The sequence below is a fragment of the Cervus elaphus genome, chromosome 10 (assembly GCF_910594005.1).
Source record: "Cervus elaphus chromosome 10, mCerEla1.1, whole genome shotgun sequence".
NCBI lineage: Eukaryota > Metazoa > Chordata > Mammalia > Artiodactyla > Cervidae > Cervus > Cervus elaphus.
Window position 1 is genome coordinate 46,875,429 of NC_057824.1, and position 19,451 is coordinate 46,894,879.

Below are 19,451 nucleotides of genomic sequence, written 5' to 3' on the forward strand. Positions count from 1 at the left end.
TGCTCTTAAACTGGAAATGTTTATTGAGACGTTTCGGTCAGAGGAGGCGCTTTGTCTCCCTGGTTGTGGCTTTTCTGAGGCAGAGGGTCCCACAGGCTCCCATCTGTCCCATGAGACGGTCGTGTCCCTTCCCCGTTGGCCGGGGCCCCAGGCTACTCCTCCCCACCTGCCCCTTCCGCAGTCTGCCCGCAGCGGACGCTCCCGCCAGAGGCTCGCAAAGTTAGCTGCGGCTTCATCTCTGCTTCAGTCAACCGAGACCCAGAGAAAGGAGCGCCGGGGCACCCCCAACTGTTGAAGTACACGTAATGCTTACAGGAGACAAGTTATTACACAACTTCTACCCTGAAACGCAAAATATTAAATACGACTCCACCTGCATAAATTAACTGTACAAGCTTATCCATCACGAAATCCCAGCAACCAATGTTAGTAAGCAATTTGGGATCAAAATCTAAAGCAAAAAAAAAAAAAAGGACACGAACACCCATGTAGTATGATGTTTTCAATGCGGGTAGGGGGATGCGGCTGCCCTCAGTTCTGGTCACGGGACCACCGCCAGAGCCGCCCGACCCCAGGCTCCTCCTGCCTTGCCCGTGGGAGCTGGTCAGAGGTTGGCTCCACATAACTGTCCTTTCCCGGGCTGGGTGCCCCGTGGCCAGCCGGCTGGTCCTCAGGAGACGTTGATGCCCCTCCCAGGAGTAGCTGTAGGGAGTGTAGAAGTTGAGTGGCTCTGGAGAAGGGATCCTGGGGAGGCGATAAATGGTTCCCTGGCTCCTTCAATGAAGAGCAAAGGTATTTGTTAAAGAGGGAAAGGTTTGCCTGGCCTGATGCTTTGTCCCCTCAGCCCCGGGAGGATACACAGCGATGGTCAGTGAGCAGAGAACCTGCCCATCAAACGAGCATGTTTCTTATTCCAGGAGCCAGGAGCTTCTGCCTCTTTTTTAGGTGAAAGGCTGGGGATCTTAGTTCCCCAGTCAGGGATTAAACCCCCATGGAAGCTCGGAGTCTGAACCACTGGACCACCGGGAAGTGCCTGCTTTCTGTTTGAATTCCTGAAGGGACTTGCCCAGGGGTACCAGGCCCTAACTCCACTCTCCAGCCTTGCCTGGCGGCCCTTCCACCTTGAACATCGGGGTTAGGCCTCTCCAGCCTTGTCGGGCCACTCTGGACACCAGCTTGTGGCGTTCAGACCTTGTGTGCGAGGTGGAGGGTGTAAATTCCAGCCAGCCGTAGCCCGACTCCAAACTTGAAGCTTCCCGTATCATTTGTCAGACAACGTACTCTAATTTCTTTCCTCTTAGGAACCTGCACAGCCTCTCTCCTCCTGCCCTCTCCCTGAATCCAGACGCAGGTCTCTTAACTCCCCACTTCGTACAACCTCCTGCAACCTTCCTACACCTCCTCCAACTTAGCAGGCCCAGACATAAACCAGCCTTCCCCACAAAACCCGCGCTGCCTGTCACCTCCCTGACCTCAGTTGCTGATAATGATGCCCTTGCCTTTGACTCGGGAAAACCCCCCAGGCCCCCTCAATCCTTGCTTCACCTGGCCGCTGACTCGTGGCACACCAGGGAGCCCCCCCAGCTCCACAAACAGGGTCTGCCTCCACCGCGGCCTCCCTGCTTCCTGCCCGAACGCACTGGCATCCCTGCCTCCCCTGTCCCCTGTATTCATGGCAGTGATACCTGAGAAACATCAAGTCACTCTTCCCCTGCCGAGCACAACCCCCATCTCAGAAAAAACCCAGCTGCTGGCCCTGCCCTCCACCTCTGCCACTCCCCCATCGCTCGGTTCTGTTCCCCTCCTGTTTTTGGACTCAGGCTCCGGTCGGGGTCCTTCCCTCCCCAAAAAGGGTGAGGAGGGGCGCTCTGAAAGACTTCTCTGCTTCCCAGCTTAAATGACGGCACCCTCCCCCCTCCCCATGTTCCTCCTGCCTCTAGCCACCCCTAGCATCCACTGCTCAATTTCCTTTCTCCCCGCCCCTCTCCTCCCTTCCCTTGTCTCGCCTCTCCTCTTCCAGCTAGTTCTCTGGTTTCCTCTCTCCCACCGGAATGGAAATCCTAAGTGGACAGAGATTTGTGTATCTTCTCTTTACCACTGTGTCCCCTGCCCCTAAGGCAGGGCTTGCCCCGGGCAGGTGCCCCCAGGTGCTGGGTGAATGAATGAACTGTGGGCTCTGCCCTTCAGGCTTAAACGCCCATGGCTGATCCTATTGCTGGTTTCTCAAACAGCCCAGGCGTGCCCCCAGTGACAGGCTTGCCCGTGTCCCCCAGATCGGGACTTCAGGCAGCCTTTCCAGGGCCCTCGGGTCGACTCCCTCCCTCCCAGAGACAGGGCCTGGGCTCCTACATCCTCGGGCTTGTGTGTCCATCCCCTCCTCCACACACCCTAGGTGGGGGCCTCGGCAGGTGGCTTGTCCTCTCAGGGCCTTGGGGGGGCACCAAGGGATGGTGTGTGAGCACTTGGCACCATCACTGGCCCCCCATCCCGCCCCATCCCTGAGTCCAACATGGGCAAGTCATCCCGGTCCTGCTTCTTTTTTTTTTGTGGCTGCACCACGTGGCATGCAGGATCTTAGTTCCTTGACCAGGGATCAAACCCATGCTCTTGGCAGCGGAAGCACAGAGTCCTAACCACCAGACCGCCTGGGAAGTCCCTGGCCCTGCTTTCTGTGTGGGTCTTGCGTGTCCCATCTAAGACGCAGGTCCCAGTAGCTCCACGTTGCAAGCGAGGAAATGGGTCATGGGGGGTTAAATCACCCTCCAAGGTTGCAGAGGCCCACCCAGACTCACTAGCCTGCCCTGCCTAATGCCCCCGGGGCTGAGACTTTGTGTCCGCTGTAAATATGTCACCTCACCATGCCAGCCACAAGAGTTGGGGGTGGGCAGGGACTTGTCAGGAGGTCCAGTGCCCCAACAGGCCACCCCGTTTCAGCACCCACTGGTGCTGTCCGTGGCCCGCGCTGTGGCTCCTCCAGCCCCGGCTCTCTGCTTCTCCCAGGGGTGTGGTCCCCCCGCCCCCGCGCGGCCCACCAGACTGGACTGTACCTTCCTCCGGGTCTTCCCTAGGTTTCGGTGGCTGCCACGTCCCCGTTCACATAATCGGGCTCCCCGTCCTCGTCTGGGCTTCCTGCCAGGGAAAGCGGTGCTTCCCGCAGGGCTGACTCTGCGGATCCACGGGCAGATGGTCAGAGGGCTCACACGGACACGCTCAGCCCAGCCCTGTCTCCGCAGGAGGTACCACGCAGCCCACAGGAAAGGCTGCACTGGGTGGTGTGTCCGTCCCTTCCCCTCTGCAATCTGCCAGCAGTCCGTCCTGCCCGGAGCAGGGCAGGTGCAATTCCGTCCAAGCCGCTGGATGGGCAGTGGGCCAGGAGGACCCGACCTCAGAGGCCACGGTGCTCCCGAAGGAGGTCCTGCCACGGTCAAGCTGCTGCAGCCACTGATGCAGCAGAAGCTCCGCTGTGGGATCAGCTGGACGGGCCTCGGGGGAGCCCACCTGGCCTCGGCCTCCCAGATCCCCTAAGCATCCGTCTCTACCGCTCCCCCTGACTGTGTGTCCCAGACTAGGACACCGCCCCACCCCGCCAAATGCAAGCCAGCTGAAGGCGACCATTCGGGAATGCCTGGGCTCCGGCCACATACCCACAACTCTCTTGGACTCCCGCCACTGCTGGATGGACGCCGAGTTCTGATAATCCTCAGACCCCTCGTCCCCTGCAGGGAGAGCACCCGGACAGGGGCTGGGGAAGGGGCAGCCACCGTGGCCATTCCTCAGGCCAGCGAGGTGCCGTGGCCGCCCCTCTAGGGGGGCAGCCTGCATCCTTCACGTGCTTGGCAGACCCTCGAGGGAGGGAGGGAGATCCAGGGACTGACAGGGCCTCCTCCCGGGACACAAGGTCTAATACTGGTGAACCCTGCAGCGGGGGCTCCAGACCCCAGCAGTGCAACCTTACCTGACTCCATTCTCTTTGGCTTGCAGATGAGCACGTTCTCATAGGAATTGGTGTCATCGTCATCTGCCAGGGAAAGGGGAGAGGGTGGGGGCTGCTGGTGGGTCCTGCCCGACAAGCCTGGCTCTTCCTCCCTCCCTCTGTCTCATCAAGCCCTCTCTGGGTCCCACAGGGCCTTGAACATTCTCCTGGACAAGCTTCTTAATGGGCAGAGGCCTGTCTCCAGTGGGTTCCACCCTGGGCTCCTTCTATCTTTCAAAGCTACCCCTAAATGCTCTGGGGAAGGGCAGGCCCACCAAGGATAGTTAAGAGAAGGGAGACCCATCTCTATGTGGGCAAAGAGGGGCAGGCAGATCCACTGGGGGCGCAGGAGACAGGAACCTGCCTAACCCTTCAGGCAGTGGGGGCAGGCTGAGGATCCTCTGCCGGGGGGCCTAGGCTGGGTGTGGCATATCAGAGCCTGGTACCCTGGCTCTGCATCCCATCCCCACCCCCCAACGAGGAAGCTAAGCTGTAAACACCACCCTATCCAGCTTCCATCTTTGTTGAAGAGGCTCTGAGAAGTGAGGGCTTTCCCCCCAATATAGGAGCACAGGGGGGGAGAAGAAGACCCTCACTCCCACTCCAGCTCAGCCTAGGCAGGGGGCCCAGGCCTGTGCCCCCTTCAGCAGGCACTGCCCACCCTCTTGTTCTGTAAAGCCAAGGTGTTAAGAGCCCAGGGTTCCAGCACCCTCAGGGCTGGCAGGGCTTGGCATCCTTCAAGCAAGTCTGCCACTTCCAGGGCCTTCCTCCAAGGACCCATGTATGCCCAGCCTTGAGGGGGGCCCTGAACGACAAGGGGACCAGCCTGCCCCTGGTCCCTGCCCTCAGCTCCCCTTCTGCTCCCGGACTCCTGCTCCCTCCTATCCCTGCCCTCCTCTGCATCTCAGCTCCTGCCTGCAGTGCCAGCCTCTTCGGTCCTCCTAGGTCCTCCCCAGTCCTCCTCGATCCTCCCGGGTCCTCCTCCAGTCCTCCCCATCCTCCCAGGTCCTCCTAGATCCTCCCCATCCTCCTCGACCCTCCGCGGTCCTCCCGGGTCCTCCCCATCCTCCCACGTCCTCCTCGTCCTCCGCTGCGTCCCCCCCCGCACCAGCCTCGTCCTCCTCCGTCCTCCCAACCCTCTCTGGCCCCCCCAACCCTCTCTGACCCCGCCCCGGAGGTGTGGCTGGCTTCTGAAGCTGATCTGCCCTCGCCGTCTCCTCTGCCTCACCTTCCGCGGGCTTCTGGAACGGATCGTAATTGTAATAGTCCGTGGAGGTGGGGTCTCTGACAAGAAAACACAGACACAGCACCAGCTGCGGGGCAGGCCCGTGGTGCAGGGCGGGGGCTTCACGTAGGGGGCGGTGAGACCACGGCGGCCCCAGCCGTCGTCACTCCCCCCGGAGCCCGTGGGGGGCTCGGCCAGGGTCTCACCCCTGAGCCACCCTGGGGCTGAGAGCGTGGTGGCCTGGCTCCAGCCACCGCGCCGGGTGACTTCAGGCAAGCCGCCTCCAGCCCCGGAACCTCAGTTTGCCCAACAGGGAGTCCAGGAGACGTCCTGGGTGCCCTTCCTCTAGAGGGTCTGCAGACGCAGGGTGAGCCCCGCCCACCCAAACGGCCACGCCCACCCAGACGGCCCCGCCCCCGAGCAGGGCTGCGTCCCTGCCCCGGCCTCATCCCCACGAAGCCACGGTCCTCTGAGGGGCCACGGTGCTGCGGGAGCCTGCCCGGGCCCGCGGCTTTCCAGGGCAGGAGGCCGTTCTCACGGAAGGAAGCGGAGGGCGCGGGCGGGCTGGGGCGGGCTGGGGCGGGCGGGGGCGGGACGGAGGTGGCCAGGGCCCGCAGAAGGCCGCTCACATGTAGGCTTCCTCTGATCTGGGTCTGCTTCCTGCGGGAGGGGGCGAGAATTAGGCCGTGGTAGGGGCTGTGGGCCCGCACCGCAGCCCCCTCCTGCCCAGAACCCACCTACCTTTGCTGAAGTACTGGTACCTGGGGGATGAAGAATCTGGAAGAAAGTCCAGGCCCATTGGCTCAATGCTGGTTCCCCACCCCAGACCCGTCCACGTGTTTCCCAGTCTTCACACTTTCACACCTGCTCTGTCCCCTCGCCCCACTGGGCCAGCCATCAGGCCTCCCAGCCCAGCTTGCATGTCTCTCCTCTGGGAAGGCCTCATGCTTACTACCTGTCCCATCAGGTATTCACCTGTCCCACCAGGTATTCACCTGTCTCCGTCCCACCTTGCCCCAGCCCCCACCCCTGTGTCCCAGGTCACTCACCCTCGAGGCTGGGGGAGAACCGCAACATCTTGTCCTTCCTGCATGGGAGGGGGGGGCGGGGCTGAGAAGGGGCTGGGAGGAGGCCCCCTGGGTTCCTGGGGGTCTGGAGCCCACAGCCTTCCTTGGTGGGGCCCTCAGAATCAGAACTGGGGCTCTGAGGTCTGAGGAAGGAGCAGGATCTTGGCCTGGGCTCCTCCAGGTGGGGACCCCCCAGGGCCCTCCTCATCACCTCCCTTGGGTCTGGGTTTGGGGGCTCATTCCTACCTTGTCAACTCCATGTTGGAGGCTGTGTCCCCGGGCCAGGCCTCCCTGACCACTGCAAAGGATGAGGGGGTGTTGGCTGGGACCCAGACCAGCTGGTCGGTGTAGTCCCTTCACCCTATCACCCCGCCCGATCAGGCCTGGCCACAGCCTCAGAACAATGAGGACGAAAAGGACTTTGAGGCTGACACCCCCAACCCTGAGCCCAGCCTGGGACCCGTCTGCCAGGGGACTCACAGGTGTAGGTCCGGGCCACTGCAAAGCTCTGCTGATTCTCTTGCCTGGAAACACAGAGCTGCACTGAGTCAGGGCCTGGCCTCCCACAGCCCCAGGGACAGAGAGGACAGAGGGACAGGGAGGGACAGACCACGGCGAGAGTGAGGGGGTGCTGCCAGCCCTCCAGGACTCAGATCTGGGGCTTCCTGATGTTCTCCTCGTCTATACAGCTCCCCCGCCTGCCCACCGGATGCCCACCCTTCTCACACAGGCCTGGGCTGGAGCCAGCCAGACACATAGACAGTCAGGAGGGCCTGTGGCAGGGCTGGGAGAGCTGCTCAGGGACCTGGTGGTGACTTCAACCAGGAGCAGCAAAGAGGCTGCCCCCACCACCTACCACCCCAGGAATGTTTAAGATTCCTTTGAGAGCATGGCCTGCTGGAGATGTTCAAACGTGCCATTTATTCCCCAGTAACTGATGAGGCAACTTCAGGGCTTAGCAAACACAGCTAGGCATCTAACTATCACTTTCTTCCTTTCAAACAGAACCTGATTTGTATTTAGACAGTCATATGACCATCTATAAGACTCTTATTTCCCAATAAATGAATGACATCAAACTAAAAACCTGCTCAGCCAAGGAAGTCATCGACGAGACCAAAAGACCATCTACTGACCAGGAGAAGCTATTTGCAAATGATATATCTGATAAGGGGTTATTGTCTCTTATAATATAATATATAAACAACTCATAACTCAACAACCAAAGAACAACCTGATTAACAAAATGGGCAAAGGACTGAATAGACATTTTCTAAAGAAGACTTATAAATGGCCAACAGATATGAAAAGATATTCAACATCACTAATTATGAGGGAAATAAATGCAAATCAAAACCATGGTGAAGTTTTCACCTTAGACCTGTTAGAACAAGAATATTATCAGAAAGGCAAGAAATAAAAAGTGTTAGTAAGGATGTGGAGGAAAGGAAACCCTTGTGTGCTATTGGGGGAATATAAATTAGTGTAGTCACTATAAATTCAATATGGAGATGCCCCAAAATACTAAGGATAAAACTACCATATAATCCAGCAATTCCACTTCTGGGCATTTATCTAAAGAATATGAAATGACTAATTTGAAAAGCTATATATAGTACTGCAGAAGACTCTTGAGAGTCCCTTGAACAGCAAAGAGATCAAACCAGTCAATCCTACAGGAAATCAACCCTGAATACTCATTGGAAGGACTATGCTGAAGCACCAATACCCTGGCCACCTGATGCGAAGAGTTGACTCACTGGAAAACCCCCTGATGCTGGGAAAGATTGAGGGCAAAAGGAGAAGGGGGAAGCACAAGATGAGATGGTTGGATGGCATCACCGACTCAATGGACTTGAATTTGAGCAAACTCTGTGAAGGACAGAGGAGCCTGGCATGCTGCAGTCCATGGGGTTGCAGAGTCTGACATGACTTAGCAACTGAACAAAAACAAAATATGTGCCCCTATGTTTGTTACAGCACTATTTATGATAGCCAATACATGGCTATCATGTAAACATGTATCATGGAAACAATCTAAGTGTCCATCAACAGATAGATGAATGAGTAAAGAGGATGTGGTATATATACACAATGGAATACTATTTACCCATAAAAAGATAAAATCTTGCTATTTGTGACAATGTGGTTGGACCTTGAGGGTATCATGCTAAGTGAAAAAAGTTAGAGAAAGAAAAATTCCGTATGATTTCACTCATATGTGAAATATAAAAAACAAACAAAAAACAAAATAAATGAACACACCAAGCAAAAACTAACTTGTAGATACAGAGAGAAGAGTAGTGTTTACCAAAGTTGAGCGGGCAAAATGGGTAAAGGGGATGAACTGTGTGATGACAGGTGGAAACTAAATGTTCCTTGGTAAGCTTGACATAGGGTATACAGAAATAGAAATAAAATATTCTACATGTGAAACCTAAATAATGTTCTAAACCAATGTTACTTCAATTGTTTTTTAAAAAAGACTATTTCCCAGCCTCCCTTGCACCTAAATGTGACCATGTAATTAGACTCTGGTTAATGAAATGCAAGCTTTCAGGAAAGCACCTTAAAGGAGGCACTGCCAAGTGGGATGCACCCTTTTTGCCTTCCTTCTTCATTCTTACTGCTGCATGGAATGCAGAGATGAGGGCTGGAGCTTTAGCTGCCATTTTGGTCTGTGAAGTGCCTTTGGGAATGAATGCCACCACTAAGGATAGTGGAGCAGATTAGCTAATTATAAAAGCCTTTTCAGTTTCTTCCATGGACCAGAATGGAGACCTGGTCCAGTCTTCCAGGAGCTCCTGAGGGGTGAAAGTGATCTGATTTAGGAGCAAGGACCTAAATCCACAGAAGAGAGTCTGGCACGGCTTCCCAGAGGAAATGATGCAGGAGCTGGGCCTGGCACAGGCTGGTAGGACTGAACCCAAGTGCGGTGGGGAGAGCCCAAGTCTCCTCTCTGATCTCCTCCCACTCAGGTTTCTTTCCCCACCCCCCACACGGCGAGGTTTAACTTGTGCCTCTGAGGATCTTCAGTTCTAAGATTAATCAGGGGCCTGGAGTGGGCAGGGATTAAGGGAGGAGGGGAGAAGGGAGATATTGAGGAACTTGCCTTGGGGCAGGGGTGTGGGCAGTGGGGAGGGCACCAGGGGAGTCCAGTCCACCCCCCCAGTGCAGGTTGTGGGCTGGCGAGCCAGAGGACCAAGGGACCCCACAGGGCTGGAAAGGTCCAGCCCCAGCCCCAGGAGCAGGCATGGATGGGAAAATTCTATTTTCAAATCTCACTGTGGTTTTTCAGTTGCAAAAGGAAATGAGAAGAGGGTGTGTGAGCGAGTTTGTATGTGAGTGCCTGCCCAGGCGTGCAAGCAGGCCCTGTGTGTGTGTGAGAAGTGCATGCATGAATGAGTGCTGGGGGAGCCGGTGGGTGTGCGTGGGCGTGCAGGCCGGTGCACGTGTGTGCACGCAGGTCTCGGAGCTCCCCACCAGCACACCGCTGGCCGCAGCCCTCCTGCCGGGGTCTTGACACTCTGGGGTCAGTGACAGCGTTTCATCTCTCCGACCACTGCCCTGCTTCCAGCTCTCCTGCGACTCCCCTTGGCCCTTAGGACAAAGGCCAAGGCCTCTGGCCACAGTCAAGACTCTCCTTCCTCCAAATTCAGCTCACTACTCTCATGTTCACTCTGGCCGCATCAACCCCAAGATGGGGTCCACCCCGGCCTTAAATCAGTGACTGCCCACACTGCTCCCTCTCTCTCTGGAATGTCCCCCTTTCCCCTTCTGTCTCTCTTCAGATTCTTCCCGCCTCCTCCAGGAGGCCTTCCCTGATCCCCCAAGTTTTATGCCCACATCCTGTCTTGGACCCAGCACCTGGTCCCTGGTCCCTGTCCCTGCAATGGGAGGGTGGGATTCCTCTGTCAATGCCCAGCAGCACAGCCTAGACCCCACCGGGCTGGGGTCACGGCGGGGATTTCTGAAGATGCTCCTGGGCTCGCTGGAGCGTGCTCCCCACCCTCCCCGACTAGTCTGGGGTAGGGTTTGGGCGGTCCTTGGGCACCCCCTCACCCTCTCCTAAGTGCTGAGGACCCACTGGAGCCCGGCATGGAGGAGGTGAGAGGGAAGGGGTGAGGGGCGGGGGCGGGGATGCCCGAGGGGATGCCCACAGGGACGGCCCCCTCCCAGGCAGGACACACAACATCACCGGGCTGGGGAGACACTCACAGACTCCTCTGCTCATAGATTTTCTCAGACTTCTTTGCACCTGCAAGAGCAGGACCAGATTAGCCAGTTCCCGCCCCCTGCCCCCACCCCCACCGGCCGGGGCCAGGTGGGAGCTGAGATCTGAGGCCCAACCATCTCCCCTGTTGCCCTGGGCAGGCCTCAGACCGGACGTGGGGGCTGAGCCACTCATGACTGGGGAGCCACCTGACCCTGCGAGGTTTGCTCACCATTTATTTAGGAGAGCGGAACGTGAAGGCAGACATTGCAGGCAGCCCAGCCCCCTCTCCCCTCCCTTGTCCGGCGCAATCCATGCGCAGACAGATGCCTTTGACCCCGGAGAACCAACACTCCCATTCAGTCAGACCCGTGGTCTTCAGAGAACAATCAGGGGCCAGGCCCCTGGGTTTCACTTCTGCGCTCCCAGGCTTATCTGACTGCACCTTCCGAGCAGCTGGGTCTGGGTCTGAGCGGCTCTCTGGGGACACCGCCCTCTCCTCCCACAGGCCCAGGACCCCCAGGCTTTACCTGGGCGGGAGCAGCGCACGCACAGGCCGGCCGCTGCCCCCAGCAGCAGCAGCAGAGCCGCCCCCGGCCACAGCAGCTCTGTGTCCGCGCTCATGTCCACTCCGGGCCGCTCTTCTTCCTGCAGGGCTGTGACAGGGGGCACTGTGAGCCAGGGTGGGGGCCACAGGGACACCCCCTCCCCAGGAACCCTCCCCTCATTGTCCCCTGACAGCCTAGCATCCCCTGCCCTCCCTGCTCTGGGACCAGACGGGGACAGAACCAGCCCTGTCCGCTCATCTGACCGCAGACCCATGCCTTGGGCCCCCCCCCCAGGGCCATCATCAAGTGCTAGAAGGTTCTGGAAACCTGCCTGTAAGCACACACTCCCACGCACACCTTCGCTTAGTCCACCCAGCCACCCCTCGAGGGAGAGGCTCGCGCAAATAGAGAAACAGAAGCCCCAAATTCCACAGCTGCAAAGGGGAAAGGCAGGATTTGAATGCCAGGCTCCAGATCCTAGGGGCTTCCCAGGAGGTGTTAGTGGTAAAGAAAACCTGCCTGCCAATGCAGGAGGCTTAAGAGATATGGGTTCAATCGCTGGGTCAGGAAGATCCCCTGGAGGAGGGCATGGCAACCCACTCCAGGATTCTTGCCTGGAGAATCCCATGGACAGAGGAGCCTGGCGGGCTGCAGTCCACACAGTTTCGCAAGGAGTCGGATATGACTAAAGTGCCCTAGCACGCATGCCCGCGCTCCAGATGCTAATGCTGGTTCTGCTCTTTCATCCTGTGACGAAACCTCCTGCGAACCCAGCTTTGTTCCCCAAGCTCAGAGTCCACTGCCCCTTCTACACCGGAGCCCCCGTCCACCCTAGGGTGATTCTCTGCTCCCACCCAAGGCCACCCGGGGAAGCTGGGGGTGCGATTTCCATTCCTAAAACGCCCGTCTATCCACATGCTCTGGCTCCTCCTGTCCTGGGTGCTGGGAGGAGGGAGGTCAGGGAGGCTTCTTGGAGAAGGTGGGCCTGAGACCAGGTCGGGGAGAAGGATGCCTGGGCAGAGAGGGACCTTGGCGGCCGGTGGAGGAAATGTGCTGGGAGGTGGGGTCAAGAGGCTGCTCTGTGGTCAGTGGCCGGTCCCAGGCTTGGGGCCTCAGCGAAGCTGCAGGCAGCCACCTAGCAAGGCCTGCTGAGTGCAAGTTCAGCCCTCTTGAGGGGCCCTCCAGGGAGCTTTGTTGCAACTCTAAAGAGACTCAGCCCCCTCGCAAAGGCCAGTGACAGAGGGCAGCGGGGGTCCTGCGGGGCCTGTGCCCCACGGTGGGCACATGGAGCCCACACTACGGAGCATCCCCTCTGTGAACACCTGTGCCTCTGGCCTCAGCCGCCTGGGAGGAGGCCTCTCCCCGCCTCACAGCTGCGGGAGGCGAGGCTGAGGGAGACCAAGCTTTGTGCGGGCCTGCCTCCTCTTTCCGGCTCCCTCAGAGGCCTGCACCACACCCCGCGGCTCCGCTCACCACCCCGAGCTTCCCGAATCCCCGTTTCACAGATGACAGGGAATCTCCGTGTAGGGCCCAGCCTCTGTCAGCGGCCCGTCATGCAGAAGTCATCTCTCCTTCCTGCAAATGCCAAGTGAGTCAGCGGGAATACCACCATTCCCAGACCTTGGGACCCAGTGGCCTCTGCATGAGGAGAGGATCCTCTAGGATCTGGGGCACCGTCTTCCTGGGCCACATCCCCTCCACCCTCCGCAGACCTCCCTCTGGTCCAGGGCCGCCTCCCTCTCAGCCCTCCAGCCAAGGCCCAAGTCCATCCAGGGCTGGTGAGGTTGGAAGCCCCTGGTTTTGGACACAGAGGACCCCTACCTGTATCTCAGGGTCTCTTGGCCTCAATTTTCTCATCTGTAAAACTGGGATCAACCAGGGCCTTCCTCCAACAGCTGTGGGGAGGACACACACGTCCAGCCTGGACCACAGTCAGGGTTTCAGGAAGAGAAACTTGCTGAGTGTCGCACTTCCGGCCGGCTGGTTTGGACAGTTCCCTTGAGCGCCTGCCCCTGACACATTTATCTTTTGGTCGAAACAAAGGCTGTTTCTGCCCCCAAGGAGGTTTCGGGGTAGACCCACGGGGGGTTACTCCCGTGGGACAAGGGTCCGGCACTGGCCACCCCTGGCGTCTGCTTGAGAGCCCAGGGGCAAGTCCACACGCTCCACTTGGCATTCGAGGCCCGAGGATCTGGGCTCTGAGCTCTGCTGCCCTCCCTCCGCGAGGACCCCCAACCACCCGAAAGCCCTCTTGCTTCCCGGCTCTGCTGTTCTGGGATGAGCCGCGCAGTCAGGCGTGCCCCCTAGCCCTGGTCCGTCTCCCCCCGGCCTGGCACTGTGTGAGGGAAGGGGGCAGGGCATGAGAACACAAATTCTGCCCCAGTGGCTGAGTCCCGATGCCACCGGTCACCCTGTTAAACAGGGGAAAATCTGACACTCAACCCTCGGGCTCGTCATAGGAGGCCCAGCACTGAGACGACACCCCGAAGGTGCTGCTGATGGCTGGCGTGGGGCACAGTGGGCTGTGACCGCCGCGACTTGTCATCATCACGGTGCCTGCGGGATGGGAAGGGGCAGCTGCATCCTGGCTGGATGGCCTGCGCTGGAGCGCGTGGGGCGACCCTGCCTGAAACCCCCCCTGCCTGCTCCCCCAGACACGCAGGCCTGAGCCTGCCCCGGGCGGGGCATCGTGCTGGGACCCTGGGGGACCCTGGGATCTGAAGGCGAGCGTGGCTGTTGCCCCCAGCCCCGCAGTTGTCACAGAACCACAGAGCATCACCTCGGAGAGGCCAGCTCCCTTCTTCTCCAAGGGAGAGGGCGGCCCAGAGAGGTGAGTACTCGGCCCAAGGTCACACAGCTAAGCAGTCACGGAGCCAAGACCCGTACTCAGGGCAGGTGGACTCTGACGCCTACACTCCTTCACATAAATCCTGTCTTAAATTACATTTTTTAAAAAGAATCACACAATGTGGTTTTTAAAAGATTCATTTGGAAAAGAAAAAAAAACAAAGATTCATTTGAGGAAGAAACTAGGACTGCCTCTTCCCCGAGACCGACACTGACTCAGTTTGTCCTCTGTCCTTGTTTTCCCACCCAGGTCTGAGAACAGGCGGCGGCGGGGAAAGAGAGGGGCTGGGCCCCCAGGGGCCAGGCCGCGCTGGGTGGAGTGGGGAGGGGAGGGGAGGCCGCCGCAGCCTCAGGCCTGCAGGCCAAAATAGCAGAAAGGGAAGTGGGCAGTTTTCAGATGAACAAGGTTTGCAACAAGCCCATGGCGGAAGAGCTCTTGGGGATGGGCTGAACCGCCCCAGCACCCAGCCTCCCGCCCCCAAAGGCCCTTGGCGACCCTCCTGCCCAGCCCCCCAGCACCCCTCTTGCTGTGGATGGGGAAACTGAGGCCCGCCGGGGCCAAGGGGCAGGCTGTGGGGTGGGGATCGACTCAGACGCCCCCACCCCAGCCCTGGGAAGGCTTTATCTGCTGGTCTCTGCTCTGTTTCCCCAAAGAACCTTGGCCTTCAGATGAGACCGACCAGAGGTCTCTAAGGGATGGCGCTGCTGCTCGGCCCAGGGAAGCTCCTGTTCTGGGCAGGGGAGGCGGGTGGGGAAGGCCATGGCCTCCTGTTGACAGAGCAGGGCACTGGGAGCACCCCGGGGCCTGTAGTTTCTCAACCTGCTCCCCTCACCCCGAGCAGGGACCTGGTGGCCAGGCTGGGGGCTTTGTGGGGGCGACTGGGATAGCTCTTCCTCTGGGCCTGGGGCAGGACCTCGGCCTGCTCGCCCGGAGCACCTCTCCCATCCTCCCGTAGCTCTGCGGCAGGGTTGTTACAGTCCCATTTTACAGATGAAGAAACCAAAGCTCATGAGGCCTTGGGAGCCCTGTCCTGGCGCCTCAGCAGTCTCTGGAAGTGATGGGACCTCCCTGGGCGCTTCCCAGGGCTGTGCAGGCTGGGCCGGGGAAGGCGAGGGCAGGAGACGGGCTGGAGCCCCAGAAACAGCCGCCCCCGGGGTGCCGCAGGGCCTGGGCCAGGGGCCCCTAGCCGGGGGGCACCAGAACAGAGCTGGGGCCGAGGAAGGAGGTGTGGGGCGTCCTGGTTTCTTCCCGACCCACCCGGGAGGCAACCAGATGCTCCTGCCAGGCCACCAGGGCCTCTCCCATCCCCTCCGGGTGTCGAAGGGCAGCCTCAGGTCCCTGGGCTCAGGCCCGGGCTCCAGGCACCCCTGGGAAAGCCTTACCTGAGAGCGGGGGGGATCCTCACTGCGGCCACCTCATCCTGAGCCCACACACCTGCCCGAGCCGATGCCAACGCCAGAGATACTGGCGGGCAGCCGGCAGGGCGGCGGGTTTCCTGTCAGCCACTGAATCAGCCTTCACACATCCGCTGCTCTGCCGGACAGGCCCCGCTTGCAATAGACGGAGGCGGGGAGACAGACAGAGAGGCAGAGAGACATGGAAACAAACGCACGCAACATGCACGCTGAACACACGCGTGTGAACCCGTCTCAGAGAGGAGGAGACACAGAGAGAGACAGGGAGAGAGGGAATGGAGGATGAAATGGGGGTGCTTGCACAGACACACACAGGCGGCCAGAGAGTAAGACACGGACACCCTGAACACGCACAAACACAGAAGTACACGTCCACACTAAAATACACACACACACGAAGAAAACCAGAGAGACAGTCACACTCACACAGAGAAAGAGATACACATGCAGGTAAAGAAGGAGAAAGAAATACAGATACACAGAGACGCATGGCGGATGCCTGCCAGGGCAGACATAAGGATGGCCAGAGGCAAAGACAGATGGAGCCGACAGACACCGACACCAGACGAAGGGAGACCCAGGGCAAGGGCAGAAGGAAGGACATGCACGGCCGCTCCTCCAGGCCCGGGCGCCCTCGTACTCCCATTTTCCAGATGAGGCTCATAGAGGTGCAGAGCCGGCCACTCCCTCCACCTGCTGCCCCAGCATCCGGCCAAAGAGGCGAGGAGGTGCTGGACAGGTGGCCGTGTCCCCCAGCACCTCCTGTTACTGGTCATCAAACCACCTGCCCAAGGCCACTGAACTCTCACCCCACCTGCTAGGGACCCCAGGGAAGCCCTGGGGGCCGCACCTCAACCCCCCATCTGTCTGGCATCTCAGAGCCTGAGCTCCCCAGCTCTGGGCCCCTCTCTGCTGGGACGGGCTTTCTCTTCCGATCCCAGTCCAGCCCAGCCAGGTGATGCTGGGAGTGCTGCCGGGAGGCCCAGTGGGAAGCAGAACAGAACCGCCAGGGCTGGGTGCTCACTGCTGCCACCCTGTGGGGGAGAAGGGTGGTGCAGGGACCTGGCTCTTGGGAGACCTCGTGGGCCCGCAGCCCCGGTTGCCCTTACTCCCCTGCAAGTCGGGGTAAAGCAGGGCTAAAGCCAACCTCGCCTGACTCGCAAACCTGCGGCCGAGAACCACGGCTGCCTCCCTCGTTCCATGTGGGGGCAGCGCTGTGTGTAAGTCCCTTGGCGACTCTTGCAGGAAGACCTTCGTTTTCTTAAGCAAGCTGACTGGAGGCCGAGAGGTTAAGCTGGATTTCAACTCAGATCCCAAAGCCTGTTGTCTTTTCACCACTCATGAGTTCAGGGTCTCGCTGGGACTGCCTGCCTGACCCCTCCTCACCCGCTGGGACAAGTCTGTGTTGGTTTCCATCCAACCTTGGGCTGTGTGCTTGCCCAGGTTTCTCTATCTGCAGGGATGGACAGAAGGTCCAACATGTCCAGTGGGAATGGAGCTCTGTTCCACCCACATGCTGGCTTCTGTCAAGGGCCTTCTTATTCATGGAGGATGTGGAGTCGACTGCTGACTGCCAGCAAAGTCTTAGGGTCCGTCCACAGTAGCACCCAGGATCCTCTCTGAGCCCATTTTCTGTCTATAAAAACAAGGGTCTGTCAACCCAAAGACCCTTTTTGAAATTGAGTGGGAGGAGGAGCCACTCAATCTGAATCCACTCCTGAATCCGGGAGGATCCATTGCCCCCTTTTAGGCAATTCTCCAATTCCTCCAAGTTCTATTTTATTTATAGATCATTCAGATGTGAGTTAGAAAATGAGTTTTAAAAAACTAGACATTTCAACCCCTCTTCACCATTAGACATTTTGTGTCCAGTTGTATAAGTACTAGGTGCCCGCCCCTTTTCTTTCAATTCAATGGTTTCTGGTATTTTTTTTTAAGCTGTGACAAAATATATGTAACATAAAATTCACCATTTTTACCATTTCTAAGTGGGCAACTCAGAGACATTAATTATTCACAGTTTCATACGACCATCACCACTGTCTTGTTTTCAGAGTTTTCATCACTCCAAACAGGACTGTCTGGGTTTTCAACTCAGAGCTGAATGTCAGCTGTCTGCACATTTGTTACAAAAGCAAGCTAAGTTCTAAGAACTTAGCAGTTTTAATGCTGAGAATCTTCTGGGGTCATACATCCTTTAAAGGCTGATGGGAAGTGATGGATTTTCTTCAGATATATGCACACTGAGCAGCATATACAACATTCTAGAAGCCCCTGGAGTCTGTCTATAAAGCTGTCTGCCACCCTCAACCTTTATGATACGAACAAGAATCACTCTTGCCCCCTCATGCCCAGGCATTTATGATATTTATCTTCGGTCATGAGCTCACTATCCAGCAGAACCAGGAATATTCCTTCATTCTTCTGCCTGCCCCCCAACTAAGTGATGTTTTTGTTATCTGTATTTTTTTCAACCTTCAAAGTACTTTTTAAAAATTGAAGTATAGTTGACTTCGTGTTGTGTAACTTTCTGCTGTACAGCAAAGTGATTCAGCTTTACATACACATTTCTTAAAAAAAAAAAAAATCCTTTTCCATTATGGTTCATCATAGGATAAATATAGTTCCCTGTGCTATATATAGTTAAGACTTTCTTTTCCATTCTGTATATAGGTGTTTGTAAAGTGGTTTTTTTTTAATGTATAAAATTATCACAGCTCTGTGGCTGTTATTTCTCTTGGGTGTATCTCTGGGGGAGGAACCACTGGCCTAGAGTGTGGGACCATTCAATTTTCAGGCTAATGCTCATTTCAAATTAATTCCCACAGTGGCTGTACTCACTGACTCTCATTTGTTAACACGTGAAGACCCACAAACTTGCCAGCAACTGGTCTGTCAAGGCGTCTCGATCTTTGCTGTTTGGATGGGTATAAAATTATACTTTCTTTGTAGTCCTGATTTGCAGGTCCTTGACTGCTAATGAGGCTGAGTACTTTTTATTTCCTCTTCTGTGAAACGCCTGTTCATTGTTGCTGTTTTCCATTGAGTTCTTTTTCTCTTACCGATTTGCAGCAAATCTTTACACCTCATGTGTTTTTAGTTTGTAACGTCATTTATATTTTTGAAACTTTTAAATGTGGTGACCATATTCTGTTATTTCAAGAGTATAATACATGTGAGACACTTCTACCAATTCCGAGGAATCCTGGTGCTACTTACAGAACACTTCGGTGACCTGGAACGCTTCTCTGATCTCCCTGCCTCCCTATCCCGCTTAGAAAAGTTTCCAGGCCAGTAATGATTTTATTGCCTTCTGTCCCATGGTGAACAGGTACAGGAAACATTTTCTCTAAGTTCCTGAACTGAAAACCAAAGAGCCCACCACTGCAAAGGAGCATGCTTTTGTTTGTATTTTTAATATTTTACAGTTAAGAGTGTGGTTACAGATGTGGGAAGAGATTAGTCGTAGGTTATAATAAAATAAACAGTCTTCATTATTCTGGCTCATTCTCATGACCAAAAACTGCAAAAGGAAAACTCTTTAGATACTAGATGTGTTTCTAAGCCTGTTAACCTTGCTCAAATAAAAAAGTAACTCAAACATCTCAATGGTGTTAAAGACTGGCCAAGAAAATGCAAAAGACAGAGCAAAGCTCCTCACCAGTAAGGGCAAAAGTGGCCTGGCCCACTCTGGCCAGGCCAGAGTAGCCCGCTGTCCGCCCAGCCTCCCCTCAGGGGAACCTTTTAGGGTGATCGACTGCCCCACAGGCTGAGCAAACTGTGTAGGGAGGGTGGGGAGAACCAGGAGAGCCGTCAGCGCCATCAGAAAGCTTGGGACAAGATCTGTCGGTCTCTCTCCCTGATGTCCCTACAGAAGTGCTGGTGAGGAGTCCCGCTTTGCAGACAGCGCGCGGCAGCTGAAGCGGAAGCAGTTCACGGGCTCCATCCTCCCGGGGCCCCGTCAGGTCCCAGGGAGGTGGTCATTCTGCACAGTGAACCCTGTCATGGTGTGAGTGACCCCGCATGACCTCAACAGCCATTTGGAATTTGAAGACTGAAGAGAAGCAAAAGTGTACTCAAAGTGCAACTTGTGAAAAGAGATGAATTACGGTAGGGTTGTTTTAAAAATAAACAAAACAAAACAGGCATACAGTCTCTAGAG

General features: G+C 56.9%; 1 protein-coding gene across 5 annotated transcripts; it reads right to left on the minus strand.

The window, feature by feature from the left end:
* LAT2 (linker for activation of T cells family member 2) lies at nucleotides 1–15,473 on the minus strand. 5 transcript variants are annotated; one of them, XM_043914945.1, is made up of 14 exons: nucleotides 15,257–15,466; nucleotides 12,848–12,921; nucleotides 11,009–11,134; nucleotides 10,484–10,523; nucleotides 6,746–6,789; nucleotides 6,512–6,563; nucleotides 6,248–6,285; nucleotides 5,940–5,975; nucleotides 5,828–5,858; nucleotides 5,202–5,257; nucleotides 3,956–4,018; nucleotides 3,645–3,716; nucleotides 3,048–3,165; nucleotides 1–744 (listed from the first exon to the last, which is right to left on the minus strand). In XM_043914945.1, exons 3-13 carry the CDS (start codon nucleotides 11,100–11,102, stop codon nucleotides 3,065–3,067), a joined length of 627 nt encoding a protein of 208 aa, XP_043770880.1. In that variant the 5' UTR covers nucleotides 11,103–11,134; nucleotides 12,848–12,921; nucleotides 15,257–15,466; the 3' UTR covers nucleotides 1–744; nucleotides 3,048–3,064. The 5 variants fall into 5 exon arrangements, with proteins under 5 accessions (XP_043770880.1, XP_043770881.1, XP_043770879.1 ...); XM_043914946.1 differs by having other exon boundaries at nucleotides 1–702; nucleotides 15,257–15,464; XM_043914944.1 differs by having other exon boundaries at nucleotides 1–774; nucleotides 15,257–15,452.
* Nucleotides 15,474–19,451: the final 3,978 nt, after the last annotated feature.